Raw genomic sequence first — 17,979 nt, forward strand, 5'->3', positions numbered from 1 at the left:
GATATATATCAATATAGGAAAGGGTTCTTTACAGTAAGTGTAGTTAATCTATGGAATATTCTAGCCCAAGAGGTACTAATAACATTCAGAACAGGGCTCAAATGGCATTGGGGGTTATAAATAATTAAGCAGTGAATGATGTGTATTTGATGTGAGATAAATTAAACTTGATGAATGTCTTTATTTCAACCTATCTTTCTATGTAATCCTTCTACTACGCTGTATTGTGGCACGACTCTAAAACCGTCCGCTTTGTGCTTGCAAGTTTCTAATATTTATTTTCTAATTCGTGTTTGACCCAATAGGGACACAATGGACAGTGTTAAACAGAGTGCTGCTCTCTGCCTACTACGCCTCTATCGCACATCTCCAGATCTTGTACTCACCAATGAATGGACTTCAAGGGTGGTTCATCTTCTCAATGACCAGCACCTGGTAAGATAGATTGAAGAGAAACATTTAGGATAAGGCCCCATGAAGCAGTTTTGACCCACTGTTCATCCCGGTTGTCAAATTGCTGAACAATTATCACCATAGGATAGGTGAAAGATCAGGGTACCCGAACTGCCCGTTCCACCTCAATGCTAGACCGCAGTGAGCAGGACTTTGAATGGAGCGGCGGTTCAACAGAGAGGAGGAAGGGGGTTCGGGACCCAGCGATGAGCCGCCAGCGTTCAGGCTCTTATTACCTGTCCTGTGGATAGATAATTGTCAATTTAAAGGTACTTTCACACGTACAGTTTTGTTGCGTTTTTGAAATGCATGCGTTTATATTGTATATTTAAGCTTATTAAAGGAGGGGTATTCACATGGATAGGTGTTCTGGGATTTTTTGTGCCTTAATAAAGCTACTTTCAGAGGGGCCATTTTGGTGCACTCTTTGAAGCCAAAGCTGGGAGCGGGGTAGAAAAAGAGAAGTACAATTTTTCCTATATAATCTCCCTTTACGATCTATTCATAGTTTTGGCTTCAAAAACTGCATCAAAAGACCTGAATCATAAAGGCATGTGTGAAATCAACCGCATGAAGATCCAGAATATCAGACTGGGTTCACTTTTTTGTTTTGTAAGAAACTCCATGTCTCTTAATGGGCGTTCATTAACTGAAACCAAAAACAATGCATGTACAAACCCAACAAAGCCGCAGTGTGAACCCAGTCTCACCATGTTTTCTCAAACACATATTAAAGTTTACTTTACATTACTGCCGTGCATGAGCTACTGGGTTATATGGAGACCACCTGCTAGGGCACCTATACACATACCTAAAAATTTTGCCAATTTTGCCATCTGGCATAGTTTTCAGTAGGCAAACCGCAACTGAGGGTGTCTATCTTATAGTAGTTATTGAGCTGTTATGATTTGTCTACATTGTCTTGTAGGGCGTAGTAACTGCAGCCACCAGTCTGATCACTACCTTGGCACAGAAGAATCCTGAGGAGTTCAAAACCTCGGTCTCCCTTGCAGTGTCCCGGCTGAGTCGGGTAATGAGAAAAGTGTTGTCAGTGTTTGACTTGTGGGTTGATGAGGAACATGCAGCAATAATGTCGTACTACTGAGACTCTGCAGAGGAACTTCTGGGTGTTTGAAACGTTTTGTTTTAATCATCCTTCAAATTGGCACAATGTCTTATTTTCCTGCATGAAAATCTCCTCCCTTTGAACTTCACTCAATTGTATATAATTTTGCAGAACTTTGTAAGTACTTTTCTTTTATGGATCATGAGTTATCTATTCTTTTCTAGTCCTTTCTAAAGCTGAATTCAGCTAATTTCCTGTTACCACATTTCCTATTCTGGGAGCTTAAATAGAATCTATCACTAGTTTGGTAATGTCCTAGCTAATCTAATAGGCGCTGTCACACTGAGAATAGTGAAAATTGTGTCCCAAAACGTTTGTTAAAGGTTAGGAGCTCTTTTTCTAAATATGCAAATGACCTATACTAGACAAGTGGGCGTCAACACCAGCGTCTCTCCTGAGGTGGAGCCTCCTCACAGCCTCTGACACTGTCCTATCAGCATGAAGCTGCTTCACACAGTGTGAGAGACTGGGGCTGGAGGAAAGGGGGAATCACTTAAAGGGAATGTGTTGCCAGAAAAACATGTTTTTTTTTTAAAAATTAAACATTTAGTGTGTGGGTGATTAAACATTGCTCAAATTTTTTTTATTTTTTTGCACGAGTCCAGGAAATATTATAAATTTTTTCTAATTTATAATACTACCCATTTTTGGTAACTAGATGGAGCTAGTTCCCAAAATTGCAGCATTGCAACATTGGGTTAAAAGCCCTCGCTCTAGTGAGCTCTCAGCATCCCCCCCTCCTTTATCCTGGCTAGTGCCGGGATAAACGAGGGGTTTGAAAGGTTTAACCTCCTACACTGTGTGTCGCCATTTTTTGAGGTAACCCACAGTGTAGTAGGTTTACATACAGTAGTAAACACACACAAACACTAACATACATTGAAATCTCTTACCTGCTCCTGCCGCCGCGGCTCCCTCCGGCCCGTCCGCTCCCTTTGCTGCCGCTGTTCCATGTGCACAAGTCCGGAAGCCGCGACCGGAAGTAGTAATATTACTGTCCGGCCGCGACTTCCGGTCCACAGGAAAATGGCGCCGGACGGCGCCAATTTCGAATAGGACTGTGTGGGAGCGGCGCATGCGCAGTTCCCACACAGACGCCGTACACGGCAGTCAATGGGACGGGAGCCGTTCGCAGTCCCTATGGGACTGTGGCTGCCGTATTCCATGTCTGTATGTGTCGTTAATCGACACATACAGAAATGGAACAAAAAATGGCAGCCCCCATAGGGAAGAAAAAGTGTAAAAATAAGAAAAAGTAAAACACAAACACACAAATAAATATAAACGTTTTTAATAAAGCACTAACATCTTTAACATATGAAAAAAAAAATTTGTGATGACACTGTTCCTTTAAGACAGCCATATCTCAGGCTATGGACCACCTAGAACAGCTCTGTTGGCATATGGAAGGCGAGATTCATTTCATATGACACCAGGATCGCAGATCTGGCCGTGAAAAAAAAAACCGGAGATATCACCAAGTTTAAAACAACCGGGAATCGAGTCTGTACACTATATGATCACTTTGTGTTGCTGGGCAGGGAAGGGGGAGAAGCTGTATGACGATTGGACAGCGTAATACAGAAAATATTACACCACCCGCGAAGTCACCTCCTATTTGGCTATTAGAACCAAATTAGCATATTTATAGAAAAACGCTCTTAAAGAGGCTCTGTCACCAGATTATAAGTGCCCTGTCTCCTACATAATCTGATCGGCGCTGTAATGTAGAGAACAGTGGGATTTATTTTGAAAAACGATAATTTTTTATGAAGTTATGAGCAATTTTGGATTTATGCTAATTAGTTCTTAATGACCAAATAAGTGTGTTTTAACTTTTTACCAAGTGGGCGTTGTAAAGAGGAGTGTATGACGCTGATCAATCAGCGTCATACTCTTTTTTTTTTTTTTTTCTCTTCATTCCAGCCCAGCTTCTTTCACTGCACAGCGTGAAACTACCGTTTTTGCAAACCAATTACACTAAAGTTATCAGCAGCAAAGCGCCTATTCGATTAGTTAGGAATTAATAAACTGGTGACAGATCCTCTACGTCTGGGTCAAAACGTGTTTTTTTTTTTTGTTTTGTTTTTTGTGTAGTGAGCGATTTAATCGCTGTCCATAGGAATGCACTATGTAGCTTAAAAGCTCTTCAAATTTTATCCAGACGAGATTTGCAAGCAATTTTTTTTTTTTTGTGATTTCTATATACTCAAAATTGCTCCAGACAAGTGTGGAGCTCTGAAATTTCAAGAGGTTTTCGAGCTTCTCAATGCATTCCTATGGAGAGAGATTTATCACAACAATTTTTTTGTAGTGAGATAAATAGCCCTAGCCTAATGCGTTCCTATGAACAGTGATTCAATTGCTCACTACAAAATAAAAAAAATCCCCCCAAAAAATCTACCTTGCCCCGGTTTAAAGAGAACCTGTCACTATCAGCATGGTCCTTTTTAGGGCTGTTGACTGGCTGAGATGTACAACCATGTAATGACTACGCTGCTGGACTCCGCAGCACAAGTGCCTTCTTTTCAGCTCCCCTGTTTGGTACATTGGGTGACTGTTTAGTGGTAGACTCCGTAATAGAAGGCTGTTTACACTGGTGTGATGGCTTCCTTGCATCACAGAAGCAATGATGCTGTGCCATATCTGTAATAGGATAGAACCGAACGGCCAGCAGACCCCTTTGAGTTACAGTGGGGTTTGTCAGTGTTTTATCCAGGTTTCCATCATTTTTATGGCAGTGTTACAGCATGCTGTGCTTTCCTTGGCGTCAAAAGGGATAGAAACCATCACCGAATGCACTAGCGCAGATGTGAACATAGTGGAGCTATTAGGATTTCATGTGGTACGTCGCCCAAAAAATTAAAGAATCAAAATTGATTCTAATGATGGTTTGGTTGGCACGTCTATGAATATATAAGTATTGCTGCACGTTGGAAGGACATTACTAATCACTCATAAGCATAGATAATCCATGGCACACATCGCACAAGTCTTTTAGGAATTGTAAATTCATATTATTGGGACATTTCGGTCCTCCTGGACTTTGATCTGTATCAATAAAGCCAGTGGAGAGAATCCGGAAAGCAACTAAAGTCAATTCTCTATTAACTTGAGGGATGCAGGTAACGAAGGCGTAAAACTTCTCAACCATTTATATTGCATATAATAAACTAAAGTTCATAGTAAATCATTAGAATGGAGCCAAACTGCGGTCTTGTTTTCGAGGCATCCAACAGAAGTTTAGAAGCAATGATTTGAATGGAGAAAAAAAAAATCATTTGGTATAAAAATAAAGCAAAGTTTGTGTAAATTTCATTAACTTGTTAGAGGTTTAAAGGGGTTATCCAGGGACAGGTATCGCCGCCCACCCCCTTGCTCCGGTAGCTCCGCCCACCCCTTGCTCCGGTAGCTCCGCCCACCCCTTGCTCCGGTAGCTCCGCCCACCCCTTGCTCCGGTGGCTCCGCCCACCCCCTTGCTCCGGTAGCTCCGCCCACCCCCTTGCTCCGGTGGCTCCGCCCACCCCTTGCTCCGGTAGCTCCGCCCACCCCTTGCTCCGGTAGCTCCGCCCACCCCTTGCTCCGGTAGCTCCGCCCACCCCTTGCTCCGGTAGTGTTTACTAGTGTATGCGCAGACATGCTGACGAGGGTTTGCTTAATTTATATCTGTACAGCGCCAGCCCCCTAGAGGTGACATGTTTTGATGGTGTGCCGACCCATTGGAGTGGGAGACTGCTCTTGGTCCCGTGAGTCTGTGTCTCATCAAAGCAGAAAGAACAATGGGATTTTTAGGGACACATGACTGTTTCCGAACGGAGACTCGGCGCCCTACTGGAACATGTATATTAAGTGTTTAGATCCTTGGTATATCATTTTTTGTGGGCAGATAACTCCACTAAATTGTTTCTAAAAGCAGAATTGTGCTTTAAACGGAATCTTTTCGTTCTACATATATTGTCATGCTCACACTTTCACACTTCATATAAATATGTGTTTCCACTTGCAGATTGTAACATCCGCCTCCACAGACCTCCAGGATTATACCTACTATTTTGTTCCTGCTCCCTGGCTCTCTGTGAAATTGCTAAGGCTGTTACAGTGTTACCCTCCCCCAGGTAATAATGAGTGTTGATCTTGGTGCCCAACATAGCAGTAACCTATAAAATCAGGTCTTTCCCTCTCTGATATTCCTTTAATTCGTTTTAATGAAGAAAATAAACCTCAAAGGTGTTGATCCATGCTATGACATTGGCCATTCTCCACTAAATTGCTCGTACTTTTTTTTTGCATAAAACTTTTGCATAACGTATTTACAACACTCCACAGTTTGTCCGGTTTATAAAATCCATTTTCAGATCCCCATTAGGATATTCTGAGTTAATGGAAGGGCATCTTGAATAGGGCATCACCTTCTATCAGCCATGACAGACAGCGGCTACAAATAGTCTCACAATCTAGAGAAGCCAAAATGTTATGCGGACAATCTGTTGGCTCCAGTAGGCAGCCTGCAGTTCTTAATTTACACTGTGGTGGTGCTGTAGGAGAATACAACACTTGCTACAAGTTTACGTTACAGCTGATTGCTGGGGGTTCTAGCGGCAAGACTCCCCCTGATTAGCGAATCGTTTGGGGATTTGTCTGACAAAAATGTATTGCCCAAAGTGGAGTTTTTACTAAATCTACATAAAATGTTAATTGTGTCTTTTAATAAATGCTTTGCTTTACTTACCTTGTACTTTTTAATAAACCCTATTTTACGGACTATAGGACCCACTGGACCATAAGAGGCACCCATAAATTGTAGCATAAGAGGAGAAAAAAAATTTTTTTTGCCTTTTAATTGTACATTTCCTGGGTAATAGTGAGACAATGGGGTACCATAGTGCCACAATACAATGCCGGCCACACTGCCCCATAACAATGTCCGACACAGAAATACAAGATATTAGCAGCTATACTGCGCTCGCCCACCCCTAAACCTCACCAGAGGTGTGGAGAGGCAGGGGTTAATGGTGTTGGATCTGCTGCTCTGTACATAGGAGGGGGCGTGGCTATAAGGTCCTTGCAGATCAGTACCTGCCCAGATTGACTCTGCTGTGTGTACGAATGTCTGTTATTTGCTCAGTGAGATGACCCAAGTCTGTGTGCAAGATGTGACTGTTCAGTGAGCAGATAACACAGATCACACAGATCTTTTACACACAGCACAGGACATGCGGCTTCCATTACACTGCAAGGACCTTTGACCTCGGCGCTCAGTCTCCTGCTCCTGGCATCTGTTTGTCTTCAGGGGATAAAACACGGCAGAAGATTACAGCTCAGATTCTAAGATGAAAACTGTGTCTTATAGTCCAAAAAGTATGGTATATCACGTTTTATCCTCTGTGAAGACAGAATGATAAATACAAAATTGTGGAGGAATACTTTAACCAGAGGGCAGTGCATTGTGGGAGCTCCAATGACGGTTTGTTAGTTATAGTTAAGCTGTTTGTGTAATTGTCAGCGCAGGGCAGATAAAACATTCACAGATTCTAAGAAGGGTCCAGGAGTTTTTGCTTTCATTTTGCGTCTGACTTGTGAGGAAAATGACGGTTCTAAATCCGTACAAGATAAATAGCGTATCGCTAGGATATGCCATCACTTTATGATGGTGGGGTTCAAACTCTGGGACCCCTACTCGTCCTGAGAATGAAGGGGCTGCAGCGCCGATTTAGCGCTCCATTCCCTTCACAGTTTTTTCCTACACAGCGGGCCCCATGTCACCCACCCCATGGCAGCACCACTGTGCAGGAGAAGTTTATAAATCAGACCTGCGGCCCCTTCATTTTCAGGATCGGTGGGGGTCCCAGAGATTGTTCCTAAAGTGATTGCATATCCTAGCAAAATGGCATCACTTTTTTTTTTTTTTAGGATGAGTAAACCCCTTTTAATAAGTAAATGTGAAAGTGTTTTCTTTTATGGCTGTGAGCTTTGGGATTGAATGGTAAGTGCTGCGCTAGTCCCTACTCAACTATTCCTGAAATCCAGGGAGTCCTCAGCTTTTGGAGAGATTGGTGCTCTATATTGTGCACATATTCCAACATTTTTGATGGCCAAAGATAGGTTTCATATTTATACACTTCCTAATCCTATGTAGGTAACTTGCACTTCAGAAGGGTTTTCCTATGAAAGACATTTGACATATTTATCAGATCTGCCATATGTTCCTTATACTTCGGATAAATCACCAGGAAGCAGTGGCCGCCTGCACTCGCTCGCATGGTCTCGTTTCTCCTAAAGACGTTAAGGGAGACTGCCAGAGGTTGGACACTTTCCAATTTAGACACTTATGGCAAATCAAATCACTGCCATAAATATCTTTCATGTCGAAACCCCTGAAAGTGCTGCCATTTTCACTGCTTTGTAGGTAAACTACAGAAGCAAGTCTCTGCCATTACCCTAGATAACAACGTGATCGGAGCTAACCTGGTGTTGAAGATGATGCTTATCGGTATTGATGGTTATGATGGGATTATTCATTTTTGGAATGTTTGGTGATGTTGTCTTATATCCACCTTGCAGAGGACCCAGCAGTCCGAGGACGGCTGACCGAGTGCTTGGAGACCATTCTGAATAAGGCACAGGAACCCCCAAAATCCAAGAAGGTGCAGCACTCCAATGCCAAGAATGCTGTTTTGTTTGAGGCAATCAGCCTCATCATCTACCATGACAGGTAAGTGCAAGTTTTAGGTACATTTCATATCGCTTGAAGGTTTAGTTTACAGATGACGTAGAAGAACGTTACCAGACGTTAGTGTGCTGGTTAAACTGCTCATAGCCACGGGTTAGAAGACATTATCTGGGCACATTGCATGTCAGTCATGTACTTTGACTATGCAGTCATATAGCTTTATATACTGTATAGGTCTTAACACACTTGAAATCAAAACATTGAATATAAGATCAGCTTTTTAAAGAAAATAAACCGACCCCAGCCACCACATTATTTGGTCTAAAAATTGCTTTGCAACAGTGCATACTGTATATTATCCTTCAACAACATTTGGCGAGTGAGAGGTTGACCAGGACCACCTTACTCCATAGCAATCAACCTCTGTTGTAGATTTAAATGCCACCTGCATTCAGGTCTTTCCAATTCTGCAGCTCCGAAGGGAGATTTCAGCACTACAGACTACCAGGCCATTACACATAGACCATGTGTCTCTTCTGTCCTGCTCTCCAGTGAGCCCAATCTCCTGGTCCGGGCATGCAACCAGCTGGGCCAGTTCCTGCAGCATCGGGAGACCAACCTTCGCTACCTGGCATTGGAGAGCATGTGTACGCTGGCTAGTTCGGAGTTTTCGCATGAAGCCGTCAAGACCCATATTGAAACTGTAATCAATGCACTAAAGGTGAGTGGCAAGTAGTTGTATTGTTATTGTCAATGCTGTTTGTGTATTGGGGAACAATTACATATATAAAATTCCCAACCAATGGTTTTGGGGTTTCGTGTGGCTCGATCGATCTGTTCTCCTGATGTCTGTTTTAGTAAATATTTGTATTCACCTTAAAATAACAATTCTAGAGCATCTTTTCTTAGAACGGTGTTATGCTATTCCTGTTATTCCTCCTGGAAATGTATGGACAACTGGGTGTTACTGTTCTGCTGGTGAATCGGGCAGGTACAATACGTGCTGATGGTGATACGTCCCATTGACAAGGGGAAGGGTAACCCTATTTTGCAAAACAACTGCCAGGAGAGCGGAGGGATACTCAGTATACTTTTGAATTCAATGATATATTTTTTTCTGGTGCCCTTTATCTGCCCTTTCATGAACCTCTGTCCTTATTAAGCAATCATATCGTAGTGCAAAAGTAGTAAATAAAATAATAAAAATTAACATGTATATCAACCAGTTGCGGACTGCGCAGAGACTATAAGCGTCTCAGCGGTCCGCACTTAACTCTGCAAGGATGTTCCAGAATATCCTGCAGAGTTAGTTTGCCGCTCCCCGGCGGTATTTGGCTCTAGAGACAGCTGTATCACGGAGCTTTTACCCAGCGACCACTCAGTATGGTCTCTGGTCATGTGATCGCTGTGGCAGCCTGTCACAGCGATCACAGAATAGTTTAGTAAATAATCTTTTCCATTACTTGTATCTTCTCCCTCTCTGGCAGGCTGCCAGAGAAGATTATAAAAAACAAACGCACAAGTTTTTATTGTGTTTCTCATATATTTTTAACATATATTTATTATGTTTATGTCTATCAGCTACATGGCGAATTTGGCCGCGGTTCTGGTCGCCCAGTCAAAGATTGCTATGTCTTGTAGAATACGTTGCAAATAATATACATCAATGCGGTTGTGTCGCAAAGTTGCCACGACATGGCAGTTGCAAAAAATCAGAATGGTGTCGCAGTTACTTGCAGGTCGCAACGCAACCACATTGACTTTCATCACTTGCAGCGTAGGCTATGGGACACAGCGATCTTTGGCTGTGTGACCTGTGTTGTGGCTAAAGTTTCCATGTAACCCCACCCTTAGGGTGATGTTACATGTGGCGGAATCGCTGCAGATTTTACCTGTGGATTTGCGCAGGTGAAGTCTGCAGCAGATTTCAGTACAAGGCAAGTAGATGACATTTTACATATCTCACCCACATGCTGCAGACATTTTGCATGGCAGATTTTCAAATCTTTGATATGTCGTTATTTGAATACCTTGTGGAGTCTACTTTCCATAAGTCATTTTGGGGGTGTTGAAGGGGTAGTTCAGTCCCCAAAAATTGATGGCCTCCGGATAGGCCATCAATATCTGATCGGTCGGGGTTAGACTCCCAGCACACCTGCCGATCCGCTGTTTTGAAGGGACCACATCGCTTGTACGAGTGCTGCTTTCCCTTTATTTCCTTGACTGCTCACACTGAATCGCATACACACTTGTAGCAGTGCTTCACACTAGTAGTCTGTTCACTTGAATGGGAGAAGGGTGTAATACTGTAAACCACCTCTAGAAGTATGTATGCGTTTCCGTGTGAGCAATCAAGGAAAAAAAGGGGAAGCAGCACTTGTACGAGCACTGCAGTGCCTTCAAAACAGCTAGTGGGGGAGTCGGGAGTTAGACCCCGACCGATTTTAGATATTGATGGCCTATCCTGAGGAAGGGCCATATGTTTTTGGGGACTGGACAAGCCCTTTAACAGTGTTATGGCACTTCGCAACATCTGTAGTAGTCGTATGGTGTTGGCAAACCAGCTTTGGAAAATTGCTCTTCAAAAGCCATTTTGGGCACCATTCATTGTGAGAGATGCACACATATTTGGATCGCTGATGTTGGCAAATGTATTCAGCTGTGTTTACCCATTGGCATGCACCAGATGTCTCAAAACATCACCTAAAATCACATCAATTTTTTTCTCCCATTTATCCTTCCATATTTTCGGAGTATAATATATCTATTATTTTACACCATATGAAAGCCGAATATGTTCTGGGAAAAAAAAGAGCAAATACATGTAGGTTTATAAGAATAATAGTACAATAATTTCCTTTTAAATTGGCACATGACTAAAACGTGAAAATGGGCCTGGTCAGAAATGGGGGTGAAGCTTCTGGTCAGGAAGTGGTTAAAGGGCCTTTTTATATTTTATTCTGATAGGTGTCCTTTATGAGTAAAGGTTTTATGCAATAAAAAAAAAAAGATCAGTCCACTTTATTTCCATAATTATACTTTCTGAACCGAATACCTGGTGATGTCCTGCTTGTTTTATTAGGGATATGTCGTGCTGAGACTAATGATCCGCCTTTTACTCAACAGACAGAAAGGGATGTTAGTGTGCGGCAGCGAGCGGTGGATCTCCTGTATGCCATGTGTGACCGGAGCAACGCCCAGCAGATTGTAGCAGAGATGCTGAACTACTTGGAGACGGCCGATTACTCCATCCGTGAGGAGATTGTGAGTGTTCTTCCTTTACACGATTGCAAACTTAGAACACAAAAATCATTCATTTAGTATTTACTATTTCTGCATTATCAAACACATTGCAGAAGACCTAAAAATGTCTCTTACAGGTGCTAAAGGTAGCGATTCTAGCCGAGAAGTATGCTGTTGATTACACGTGGTATGTGGACACTATCCTCAACCTCATCCGCATAGCTGGGGACTATGTAAGTGATGAGGTCTGGTACAGAGTGATCCAGATTGTCATCAACCGGGATGATGTGCAGGGTTATGCCGCCAAGACCGTCTTTGAGGTGAGACCTGTAAAATTGGTGCACAATGTGATCTGAAATGGTAACTAAACCTTTAATAAACTTATGACCTGTCATAGTGACATGTCAGAAGTTTTGTTCGGTAGGCGTCCGAGCACGGAGACCACCCACCGATCGCTAAAACAAAGCAGAAGCAGCGCTCAGGTGACCGCTGTGCCGCTTCGTTTATCTGCTTTTCTCGGAAAGCTGAGCGAGCTGTGTATGGGCTAATAGACTTTCTATTGCGTGCATTTTTAAAGCCAAAACCAGAATTTGATCCAGGAGAGGATACACTGTAAGGCCTTCCTTTATAAAGTTTAGGATCACCTGTTTACATTTGCTGTGTGGAAAAGCGCTCCCCTGGCAATGGGGGACGTTCCACCACTGTCAATGATGCGGCGGGCAGTGACTGTAGGAAGCATGTTCTCACAGCGCCGCGCACCAGTGTGCCTTTCTGGTTTTGGCTTTAAAAAAAATAAAAATATTACTTGCAAAATCGACGAGGCATTAATGTTGTTGGAAAAGCCTACGGGTGTATTCACAGAAGACAGATCTGTTGCAGTAATGTCTTTAACTGAAAAATCCCTTCCATATATCTAAATGGGAATGTTTCTGCAGTTATGTGCATTGATTCCTGCAAACCCCATTCAGACCAATAAGACAGGCACAGAATTGCCTGCAGTAGTTTCATGAATTTGTCTAGATGTAAATCAAAACTTTTTTTTCTTCTATTTATCAGGCTTTGCAGGCGCCTGCCTGCCATGAAAATTTGGTCAAGGTTGGAGGGTATATTTTGGGCGAGTTTGGAAATCTTATTGCTGGCGATCCACGATCTAGGTATGCAAAACGACAGTTTTCCTTAACCAGGATTCATCTGTGTCCTGTGGGCCCCTGTCTGATCATTCGCAGGTGTGCACCGCTAACACCAGAGATGTCACAGCATTAGGCCTTATTCACATGGACGTGTCCGTTTTGCGCGCGCAATAGTTCCGTGTGTCATCACTATATGATGCGTGGCTGTGTGATTTTCGCGCAGCCGGCATCATGATGACACTCTGTTTTTATGTTTACAAACAGAAAAGCACGTGGTGCTTTTCTGTTTATTTTCATTTATTTTACTACTGTTGCGCGAATCACGCGTGTCACCCGGAAGTGCTTCCGTGTGCCGAGCGCGATTTGCACGCACCCATTGACTTCAATGGGTGCGTGCTGCGTGAAACACTGGCAAATGTAGGACATGTCGTGAGTTTCACGCAGCGCACATACGCTGTGTGAAAATCACTGCCAGTCTGAACGGCCCCATTCACTAACATAGGTCCATGCTACGCGCGTGATTTCCACGCACGTAGCACGGACGTATTATAAGTTTGTGTGAATAAGGCCTTATTTATACCTGGAACAGACGAAGCTTTGGCTGGTAGTTTGTTCGGTTTGATGTCTAGGGTCCTAAAACAGACCCTTCGTACTTCAATCAGGAGAGCAGAAATTGGCATTTTATTCCACATCACTGCCACCTGGGATATTTCGTCCAAAAACGTTAAGTTTGGTTGTTTTGTTTGCTTTAGTTATTACTTTTATCCCTTTCGCTACCGCATCCGTTTTCAAACTTTTGACATACACAAATAAAACCTGAATTACAATATAAAAAAAAAACCTGTTATCCCCATACATTTTATGAAAATAATAGTAACATTATTAACACCTCGCAACACTTTGGATTCGTGGGCGCATTCATGCAATTCTTCATTAAAGCGTGAAGTTGCGTAAAAAATATTAGTTGCAGCAAGGCTGTGAAAGGGTTAAACTGAATTAAATTAACTTTTATATGGATTGTGCTACTTAAGTAATTTTTTTATATATTCATATAATTCCAGGTGAATTTTCAGAGAAGTTTGTGTACTTTTTTTTTTTTTTTAAATCATAATTATAATTTTCTAGATAAATAATTTTCTGTTTGCTGTAATAAGCAGGTACTGTAGGTTTCTTAGCCAAGCAATGTCTATGAGAATAATTCTCTATAAAGATCTGTTATTTTATTGCAGACTGTCTTGTTATTGGTGGTTTTTGTCTCTGCAGCCCCCTGATCCAGTTTAATTTGCTGCACTCCAAGTTCCACCTATGCAGTGTCCCTACCCGAGCGCTGCTCCTTTCAGCCTATATCAAGTTTATCAACCTGTTTCCTGAAATTAAGCCCATTATCCAGGACGTGCTGCGAAGTGACAGCCAGCTCAGAAATGCTGATGTGGAGCTCCAGCAAAGAGCTGTAGAATACCTACGACTGAGCTCCATAGCCAGCAATGACATCTTGGTACGTTATCTAAAGGTTTTTTGGGAATAAAAAATTGGATATATCTGATTCTTCTATCAGTTCACATTAACCGATTACCCCTGTATGCAATTTTTTTTTTTTTAGGCTACGGTTTTGGAGGAGATGCCTCCATTCCCTGAAAGAGAGTCATCCATCTTGACCAAGTTAAAGAAGAAGAAAGGTCCTAATACAGTCACTGACTTGGAAGACACTAAAAAGGAGAAGAACAGCTCAGACGTGAATGGGGGCACTGAGCCCGCCCCTGTTAGCACTTCGGTATTTATGATCTGTCATGTTATTCCCATTCTATCGTGGTGTCATTGTAATGCGAGGTCTTCAGAAGGGGCTTTAGTTTGTATTTAAAGCAAACTTCCAGTTATGATTGCAGCTACATCTCCAGTTAGAAGACTAAGGCTATGTTCACACTGAGTTTTTTTGGCTGGTTTTTTGACGCGGACGCTGCGCCACAACGTCAAAAACGGCCCGAAAATGCCTCCCATTGATTTCAATGGGAGACGGAGGTGTCTTTTTCCCGCGAGCGGTAAAGCCGGCTCGCGGGAGAAAGAAGGGACATGCCCTATCTGCAGGCGTTTACGACTCTAACCTCCCTGCATACCAATCGGTATTCAGGGAGAGGAAAATCTGCCTCAAATGTCCAAAGTGAATTTTGAGGCAGAAATTCCGCCTGCAAAAAACTCAGTGTGAACATAGCCTTAAAGTGATGGTGGGAGACGCAGCCAGGAGAGCATGCAGTCCAGTTTCCTAGGCAGCCATTCAATGCCAGAAGCCTTTACTGCAACGTTCCTTTGTGAGACAGGTTCTGCACTTCAGGCTTTTCCCCCGAGACGTAGCGGCAATCGTAACTGGAGATACGCACTAGGTATCAGCAAGACCCTGCTCTGGGTAAAGCCGCAATAAAGTACAGGTAGAACTGCACTTGAATAAGCAAACTAAGATTGGATGTGTACAAACGATACATTTCTGGTATTAATCTGTCTACATTTCCTGTTTACCATATGTAACTGAACCGCAGTCTCTCTCATCCATGAATGTGTTTGAAGAACATCTTGTATGCACGGTGCGTCCTCGTCCGTTATCTCTCCTGGCACCCCTCACACCTTGCAGCCAGTACCCACATTCTGCTATGAGCCTCCCAACAACAGCGGTCTCTATCTGCCAGGTTCTTTTAATATAATAGGAATGGTATACTTGAGCCTTTAAGGCTTTTTGAATCTTTGTTTGGCTTTTGAGGCTAGTAATTATTTAAAACCGCTTTCTTTGGCTGTGTGGCTGCAAGCTACGCGTTTTGGTTTTGTTGAATGCTTCCTTTCACAAATGAAATGCATGTTTTATAATTGTGTTCTGTGCTTTACTGAATTTCAAAGCTGAACGGTTTCAACGAAGTAAACCATTAAATCAGACCTCCAGTGAAAAATCAAAACTTCAGAGGGCTCTAGAGCCTCAGGCAGTTCTTTTCTGGAGCCTTTCCCTTAAAGTTCAGCTGTTCGTGCCTCTCCCCAATTCACTAGCAGGATGATATGATCTGCAATGTTACAGATCTAGTAGAGCTGCAGCTCATTCACGGTGACTTTACTCGTCCCACTCCTCCCCTCTCTCCTGTTAGGACACTTTTACTCACTACCTGCATCAGTGCTGAGGCTGCTGTAATCACAGGACTTTATTAACAATCAAGTTCCCTCTACAGGTGCACAGACCACTTAGAATTCCCTGTTTGGTTGAGATGTTTTAGTTATGTTGGCTCAATCCTTGTCAATATGAATAGAAGCGTAATGAGCTGTGTCAAAAAGTAGCAATCGGTCGTATTCATGTTGCATTTTTTCCAGGTTAGATTAGAAAATGTCTGAGGATCTGTCATTCGTTTAGTAATGCCCAATCTCCTGCTAATCTAATAAATGCTGTCACGCTGATACTAGTGAATATTGTGTCCCAAAAAGTTTAAGTTATAAGCTTATTTCTAAATATGCAAATGAGGCTATACTTGACAAGTGGGCGTCAACACAGCGATTCTCCTGAGGTGGAGCTACCTCACAGCCTCTGACACTGTCCTATCAGCATGGAGCTTCTTCACACAGTGTGAGAGACTGAGGCTGGAGGGAAGGGGGATCACTTCAAATAGCCATATCTCTGGCTGTGGACTACCTAAACAGCGGTTCTGCTGACATGAAAGATGAGATTCTAATCTGGATCACAGTTCTAGCTGTGAAACAACTGGAGGTATCACCAGTTAAAATCCCAGCCGGGAATGGAAGCTGTATACTATATGATCACGCTGTGTTGCTGGGCTGGAAAGAGGAAGCGGATGTCATACAAAAAATATTACAACGCCCATAGTGAAAAGAAAGTCACCTCCCATTTGGGAAGTATAGCCCTATTAGCATATTTAGAAAAATGCTCGTAGCTTTGCAATAATAAACGTTTTTGAAAAAGATTTACTCTAGTGATCCCCATCATAGCGCCTATTATATTAGGAGATTAAGAGTTAATAAACTAGTGACAGATCCTCTTTAAAGATACAAAGGTGCATTGTAAAGGGAAGAATTGGCAGGGCATTGTATAAGGCCAGGGCTATACATTGACTCTTTAACTGTAACCTAAAGGTTGGTGGTTAAATAGCTGTGCTGTTTATTCCTGAGTAGTGGAAACCCAATACATAAACTGTTCTATGAAATATGGTATTCGTGGACTTTTACTGCCTTCCTTTTATTAGGATAGAAATATTTTGTTTGTGGGTTTGAAGTAGGTAAAATGTTTAATGTCCATGATAATTGTTCTGTTATAGTTTAATGCAACCTTCTTTACACTTTGCTGTGCTCAGGAATTTGTATGGTTAATAATCGAAAGATGGAAAAGGAGTATAAATCGCAAATCTTCCTTGTTTTTTGAGTAAAAGCTTCTGTGTTTGTTAGTCATTAAAGGGAATCAGTCAGCGGTTTTGAGCCCTCAGAACTCCTGACTGTGCTATATACAGGGTGGGTTGTGTAGTGTAACTATACTGGTGGTGTCGGTCACTCAAGTTTTATGACCAAGAAATCAATGTTCTAATGTCCCCAGTGCCGCGTTTACAAGTGCATTGGAGGAAGCCCCATTGATGTGCTCCAGGCTCTCCTCACTGAACGCTGCCAGCCCATCCCCCTCTGATCTGGGTGACGGCTCTAGCGGTCAATCAGGTGACCGCTAGAGCCGTCACCCAGAGAGGAAGTGCTGGCAGCGTTTAGTGATACCACACTCGCCACCCTGTATATAGCGGTATGAGTAGTTTTGAGGGCTCAAAACTGCTGATCTATTCCCTTTAAAGGAATCCTGCCGCTAGATTTTAGGCATCATACAGCCAGCATATTGGTGTACAGCTGCGATTTAGCATCCTAAACATGCCCCCCTCAAAACGGTCTGTTTCAGCATTTTGTCTAAAAAGTAGTTATAATGCAGCGTGCGCTTTATGTGACTTACCACAAAAGATCTCTTCGATGAATCCAAGTGTACTGTCCTGCCGCAATTGAGCATGTGCAGGAGGCCCGTTGGACTCCACGACTATTTTTCCTGGTAATTTACATAAAGCGCGTGCTGCATTATAACTTTATTTTTAGACAAAATGTTAAAACTGTTTTAAGAGGAGCATATTTAGGAGGCGATTTCCCAGCAGTATAATGACATACTAGTGGTTAAGTGCTCTAAAGTCTAGTGACCGGTTCCCTTTAAATAAAGAATCGATATATTGGTGTTACCGTATCTGCCTCCTCTCCATGGCTACCTTACTTTGTCCTTTGTGTATTATGGCGGCTCAGGTGTGTAGTGTGTGATAACACTGCATGGATTATTCTTGTTGATGATCTTACACGATTTT

At 42.6% G+C, this 17,979-nt stretch overlaps 1 protein-coding gene across 2 annotated transcripts in view; it reads left to right on the top strand.

The window, feature by feature from the left end:
- The window catches only part of AP2A2 (adaptor related protein complex 2 subunit alpha 2), a 73,615-nt gene that overhangs the window by 39,755 nt on the left and 15,881 nt on the right, over positions 1-17,979 (top strand). For both annotated transcript variants that reach the window (XM_075837608.1, XM_075837609.1), the window contains exons 5-14: positions 306-435; positions 1,382-1,483; positions 5,586-5,694; positions 8,141-8,291; positions 8,802-8,970; positions 11,376-11,513; positions 11,630-11,812; positions 12,549-12,646; positions 13,886-14,117; positions 14,223-14,393. In XM_075837608.1, the coding sequence (XP_075693723.1) occupies positions 306-435; positions 1,382-1,483; positions 5,586-5,694; positions 8,141-8,291; positions 8,802-8,970; positions 11,376-11,513; positions 11,630-11,812; positions 12,549-12,646; positions 13,886-14,117; positions 14,223-14,393 (1,483 nt within the window). The remainder of the gene's footprint in view (positions 1-305; positions 436-1,381; positions 1,484-5,585; positions 5,695-8,140; positions 8,292-8,801; positions 8,971-11,375; positions 11,514-11,629; positions 11,813-12,548; positions 12,647-13,885; positions 14,118-14,222; positions 14,394-17,979) is intronic.

Source organism: Rhinoderma darwinii, chromosome 9 (assembly GCF_050947455.1).
Source record: "Rhinoderma darwinii isolate aRhiDar2 chromosome 9, aRhiDar2.hap1, whole genome shotgun sequence".
NCBI classification, from domain to species: domain Eukaryota; kingdom Metazoa; phylum Chordata; class Amphibia; order Anura; family Rhinodermatidae; genus Rhinoderma; species Rhinoderma darwinii.